Below are 6,358 nucleotides of genomic sequence, written 5' to 3'. Positions count from 1 at the left end.
AAAAACGATGGAAATGCGGTGAAAGACACAGTCGTTGCGATGGTTCTCCAATGGAAACAACCGTTCCGTTGCATCGTGGCTGGTCCTAGTGGTTGCGGCAAGTCGACTTTTGTGTTGAACCTGTTGCGAAATAGAGGTGAACTTATCGATGGAGGAGGATTCAAGAGGATTGTGTGGTGCACGGGATCAAACTTCGCACCTCCCAAAGTGGAAGGGGTGGAACAACATAACGGTATGCCGAATTACGACGATTTGAGGTCCAACCCTCCATGTCTGGTGATCCTGGACGACCTTATGAACGACGCCTACAACGCGCACGAGGTGTCCGACCTGTTCACCAAAATGTCTCATCACGACCGAATCAGCGTCATTCTTTTGACTCAGAATTTATTTCCTAAAGGTTCCCAATCGCGAGATATCGCCCTAAACGCTAACTACATGGTGATCTTCAAGAACCCGAGGGACCATCTGCAGGTGTCGACGTTGGCGCGACAAATATACCCTTCCAAGTGGCGATGCTTCGAAAAGGTATTTAACGATATCACCCGACAACCATACAGTTATTGTTTCCTGGACTTCACGCAGGACACACCGGAACCTCTACGTATACGTTCGGAGCTGTTTCCAGAAAGATACAGGTACTGTGCGGTTCACGTTCCCGACCCCGATCGATGCCTGTCGTACGACCGAGATGAGCAAATATATACGCTCCAATAAAGCGCTTTTACATACTCTCCGAACGTCGAACCCGCGGATTCGCAAGGCCATCCTCAAGGAGGCGGATCCGAAACTGGTGAACGCCCTGTCCGAGTGTTGCCTGAACGTGTTGAACAAGAACGTACCCGTTACGAAGGTGGTCAAGCGCAAGTTGAGACAGTACAAAAACGTGTTGCGGAAACTCGCCAGCAAGAAGGTGCCGCTGCGGCATCGAAAACGTCTTCTTGTGCAAAAAGGAGGGTTCCTTCCTGTGCTGTTGGGCAGCGTGATTAGCGGTCTGCTGGGAACACTCCTGAATCGGTAAGAGAGAGACATGGCGTCGTCGACACAGTACAGAAAACTGATCATGATGACCCCGGATCAGTTCGACAAGTTAAAAGGCAACGACCTGAATGCGCAACTGTCGGATCTCGATCAGGAGATGCAAAAAATCCTTCGCTCTAAAATCATGGACGATCACCAAAAGTGGTCACTGTATCGACAGACCTTGGACAAGTATCTGCGCGTGATTCGGAGAGGGGAGGTACCGGTGAGCATACCTGTTGTGGTGGAAGGTGATGTTGGTGGAGAGAGCGCGACGCCAGCAAAGGTGAAACGAGAAGAAGATAAAAAGATCGAGACGCCACCGAGACAGTTTCCATTCGCACAGACGGAACGGTGGTCGTGGCCGAAAGCGGGGGAGGAGTTTGAATCAACGGAAGAAGAAGAAGAGGAGGAGGAGAAACGGAGAATTAAGAAGAAGAAAAGAGAAGAGAGAACACCTATCAAACTTCGACTACGAAGACGACCCGTAGGAACAAAGAGACCTGGGTGAAACACGTAGCATGGGAGCCGCTGAGGATGTGAACAAGACGCTTCACGAAGTCTACTACGCTCCCGAGAAGGGGGAGTCCTTCACGACGACGGAGAAACTCTGGGAGGCGACAGGGAGACGGATCCCGAAGAAGAAGGTGCGGCAGTGGCTCCAACAACAGGATACGTACACCGTGCACCGACCGAAACGCATCCATTACCCCAGAAGTAGGTACAACGTGACAAACATGGACGACCTATGGGAGGCGGATCTCAACGACATGCAAAACCTTCAAAGGTACAATCGTGGTTGGAGGTATCTGTTGACTGTGATCGATGTGTTTTCAAAACGCGCGTCCGCCGTGGCGTTGAAAAACAAAACAGGTCCGGAGGTGACACGAGGGTTCGCCGCCATACTGCGGAAGGAGGAGGGTCGTAAACCTTTGGTTCTACAGACGGATGCAGGTTCCGAATTTAAAAACACGCATTTCCAGAAACTGCTGAAAGAGAAAGGGATAGAACATCGGATACCCAGAAACACGGACATGAAAGCGAGCGTAGTGGAGCGATTTAACAGAACGTTAAAGACTCGAATGTGGAAGTACTTCACAGCTCGCGGTACATACAAGTACACCGACGTTCTTCCGAAACTCGTGGAAGGGTACAACCACTCGTACCACAGAAGTGTAGGCATGAAGCCGGCGGATGTGAACGAAGGTAACATATACACGGTGTGGAAAAACCTGACGAAAGGAGAGAGAGGTATGCAGCAAGCTACAAAAACAAATACAAATCTCCGAGTGGGCGATATGGTTCGCGTGAGCAAGTTGAAACTCCCCTTCGAAAAGGGGTACGTACCGAATTGGTCGCGTGAACACTTCAAGGTTCACCGAACGATACAACATCACCCTGTACCGGTGTATCTGGTCGAGGATCTACAGGGAAACGTGTTGGAGGGTTCTTTTTACGCTGAGGAACTACAGAAGATCATTGTTCCCGAAGACAAAGAGTATCGTATCGAACGGATCCTTCAACGTCGCACTCGTAACGGGAAACGCGAATATAAAGTCAAGTGGCTCGGCTACCCCATGTCATTTTCCTCCTGGGTAGGCGAAGAGGACATTCGGCGAACGAGGTAGAACAAGAACCATGGAGTCCGACGAATTTATGATGTTCCTACCGTCCAACAGTTCAATGGATTATTTTCCCGGAAACACTATCGCCCGGTACACGACCAAACTACCGGAACCCGTAGAGTTGGGTCCGGGGTGGGAAGTGGGTCTGTCCGAGGTTCTCTACCCATTGTATTTCGACAACGTAGTTCGTTTGGACGACACTCTACTCTTGAAGTTCCCTGTCATGCAGTACGACCACGTGGCGGAGTTCACGATGATGATGTTCGATGCGCTGAAACACGAACCTCGCGAGAAGATGCGCTCCTACATCGACGATTTCATCAGCAACATAGAGGCAATCTTCGGGAAAGGTGTGCACAAAGACGAAGAGGATGACGAAAGGAGAAGAAAAAAATTGCGTGGAGAACGAGAAAAGAGAGATGACGCCGACCTCTACTATGGCATGACGTTACCGATACCAGGAGAAACGCTGATACCCACCCCTGAGGAGGAAGAAGTGGAAGACTCGAACGTAGGACGTGGATCTGTGTCACGAAAATTAGATGATGGTGGTGGTGGTGGTGAGGAGAAGAAGACCGAGGAAGATGACCCTAACGTGATACGCGTGCCTCCACCGGATCACAAGAAAAGGAAGATGAATGAAAGTGGCGACGACGGCGACGGCGGCGGCGGCGGCGGAGGTGGAAAGTCTTACAATTACCCGTACAACGTGAAGGTACTCTCCACAAGAAACACAATCAAGATCGGTCTTCACGATCAAATCCTGGAACTACCGCCGCAGCTGTACACCTCCCCGACCGAACTGTTGGCCAACATTCACAATCTCCTCCCGGACAAGGGGGATGCGGAAGGTACAAAGAACGACATGATCAATACTGCGAGTGCCCTGAGATACAACCTCGACAAGGTGGATCAAGATGGTAGATCCGTCTTTCACGGTGTCCCACCCACGGTCACACCATTCAACAGCCAGCTGGTCTTTGTGTATTGCGACATTATCGAACACCAATTCACCGGGGACGTCAGGTCCCGCCTGTTGCGAGTAATTTCCCAGGATTTTTCGATGTTGGGTAACCGCACCGTGGCACATCACAAGTTTGACAGAGTGTACTATCACCCGCTCGACAAATACACCTTCGAAACCATCGACATCGAGTTCCGGAACGATAAAAACGAACCCTTACCTTTTCACGCCAACAACATACCATCCCTAGCGGTGCTACACTTTCGACAAAGGCGGCAGCAGAGAGATCCTTAAAAGATCGAGACGTTAGTAGAGATGGACATTCGGAGAAAGTCCGTCACGATGACCAATTCGATCGTCGATTACTATACCTTCCAGGCTCAAACCGGTCGCGGTGTGGGTCCGTACTACCAGGGAAGAAGGTACCAACGTGGACACGGCATATTAGGTTCTTTTTTCCCCTGGTTGTTCCGCACGGTGAAACCGCTGGTGGTGTCTGGTGCTAAAGCGTTGGGTAAGGAAGCGTTGCGGACCGGAGCAAATATATTAGGAGATGTCGCCACGTCGCAAGGACCAGTCCGCGACATTGTACGGAAGCGTCTGCACGAGTCCAGGACAAATCTACAGAACAAGGCTGAGGCGAAAGTGAAGCAGATGACAGGTTCGGGCATCAAACGAAGGCGGTTGAACAGACCACGCAAACGAGCACGAAAGACGACGACGACGACGAGGTTGGTCGGACCAAGAAGAAGAAGAAGAAGAGCAGCACGCAACACAAAAAGGAAGACGTCAACGACGAGGAAGCGAAGGACAGCCACCGTAGTGCGTCGTCGTCGTCGCGGCCACAACCGAAGAACCTTCACGGACCTATTCTCCGCACCCTAGTATAGAGAGAGACTAGAACGTTATAAAGGCACTGAAACCAAGACGAAGATTCCAGTCGAAGGGTTTGTGCTACCCGACGTGGATCTCGCGAGCGAGCGTAATGACCATGGAGGGAATGTTACCGGAAATGGATATATTCGAGGAACCATGTCTCCAGACGGCGATTACAGGGAACTTCCAGGAAATATGTCACCCCATCTCGTCGATGGACAATGCGACCGTTTATCAGTTTCTCAGCAAGGGACCAAGCAATTCCTACAGATGGTTGCCAACAACACGTCTTGGTGTTACGTGTCGGATGACTAAACCGGATGGAACGTTGTTGACATACAACGCAGCCGAAACAAAGAAGTGGGGTGTGGTGAACAATGTGGAACACTCGCTCTTCAGTCAAATTAGCGTCTACCTGAACAACACGTTGGTGACAGGTTCTAGCACCAATTACCCCTATAAGTCGTATCTCACGAACGTGGTCAACTTTGGAAAGGATGCTCTGCACACTCACCTTACGTCGAGTGGTTTCTACCTGGACACAAATAACGAACCCAACACGACCAGCAACGAAGGATTCAAGAAGCGTTGGGAATTGTTCCAAGGTGGGAGCGCCAACGATGCCGACACGAGCGAAATCCAGAATGAGGTGGAACTGATTTCGAGACTCAACGTGGACTTTTTCAATCAGGAGCGGTACCTTCTGAATGACGTGGACATGAAGGTGGTGCTGACCAAGGCGAAGAATGAATTCTACATTTGGGGAGAAGGTGCGACCTCGCCGGTGACAATCCAGATCCTGAAAGCAGCTCTCTACGTGAACCACTTCACGATCAGCCCATCGTTCCTGGTGGCGCACAGCATGGCGTTACAGAAGAGCAACGCAAAATACTTCTTCAAGCGTTCGGAGCTGAAAACCTTCACTGTTCCTTCGGGCGGAAAGTCGCTGACATTGAACAACATCACCAACGGAACGATACCGACCTTCCTGCTCTTCACAATGGTGCCCAACAACGCGTTCGTGGGGACTCCCAACACGAACCCGTTCCACCTGACGCCGGAGTCCCTCAACTACTTTGCACTCTACGTCAGAGAACAGCTCGTTCAGACTGCACCGTTGGAAATGGATTTCGAGCGTGGAGCGATCACCCGAGGCTACGAGACACTCTTCACAGGGACGAACATCCATCACTCCGACAAAGGTCATATGATCACCAGGGAGATGTTTGCAAACGGTTACTTTATGCTGTGTTACCTACTGACACCGGATCTCGCCGACGACAACAACTGTAGAAGTCTTCCGGAAAAGGGTGAACTCCGCATCGAGGCACGATTCAAGAACCCTCTCAGCAGGGCGATGACGTGTCTGATCTACCTGCTCTACGACGCATCGGTGGAAATTACAAAAGACAGACGTGTCATCTTTAACCACGACGGGTAGTCCACCAAAGATCGCTGAGAAGAAGAAGAAGAAGAATTATAAAACAGTGTTCACTACCCACATGTGAACTATTTGGACGATGAACACGACCCAGATCCATGATGCCCTCGCTGGAAACCACGTAACCCGGGTTGCATTCCAAGGGGTGTACCCGAGCGACATGTTGGCCGACGTCGTCGTCGTGAAGAAACCTGCAGTGTTCGTTGCCAACACCGACCCATACGGCAAAGAGGGTCAACATTGGGTCGCCATACACGTGGACGCTCAGGGTTACGGACGGTACTTTGATTCGTACGGGATCGAACCTATCCGACCTTCCTTTCGTCGCTTTTTGGACCGCAATTGCATCCGGTGGGGGAGCAACTCTCGACAGCTGCAGGGCTTCCTCAGCACAGTGTGCGGACAATACTGTTGCGTGTACCTGCATCATGC

The 6,358-nt window shown here is 51.0% G+C and overlaps 1 protein-coding gene across 1 annotated transcript; it reads left to right on the top strand.

Annotated features, from left to right (window-relative positions):
• The first annotated feature begins 4,600 nt into the window (after positions 1–4,600).
• On the top strand, positions 4,601–5,926 carry LOC145982274 (uncharacterized protein F54H12.2-like). Its single transcript, XM_083115846.1, has one exon. The coding sequence runs from the start codon at positions 4,601–4,603 to the stop codon at positions 5,924–5,926; it is 1,326 nt and encodes a 441-aa protein (XP_082971972.1).
• Positions 5,927–6,358: the final 432 nt, after the last annotated feature.

Source organism: Lepisma saccharinum, unplaced genomic scaffold, assembly GCF_977018435.1.
Source record: "Lepisma saccharinum unplaced genomic scaffold, izLepSacc3.1 HAP1_SCAFFOLD_43, whole genome shotgun sequence".
In the NCBI taxonomy this organism is placed as follows: Eukaryota; Metazoa; Arthropoda; class Insecta; order Zygentoma; family Lepismatidae; genus Lepisma; species Lepisma saccharinum.
The sequence above is the reverse complement of the archived record's forward strand: the minus strand, read 5'-3'. Positions and strand labels throughout refer to the sequence as shown.

Coding starts and splice junctions, on each gene's coding strand:
- LOC145982274 (XM_083115846.1), top strand. CDS start 4,601: ATGGAGGGAATGTTACCGGAAATGGATATATTCGAGGAACCATGTCTC.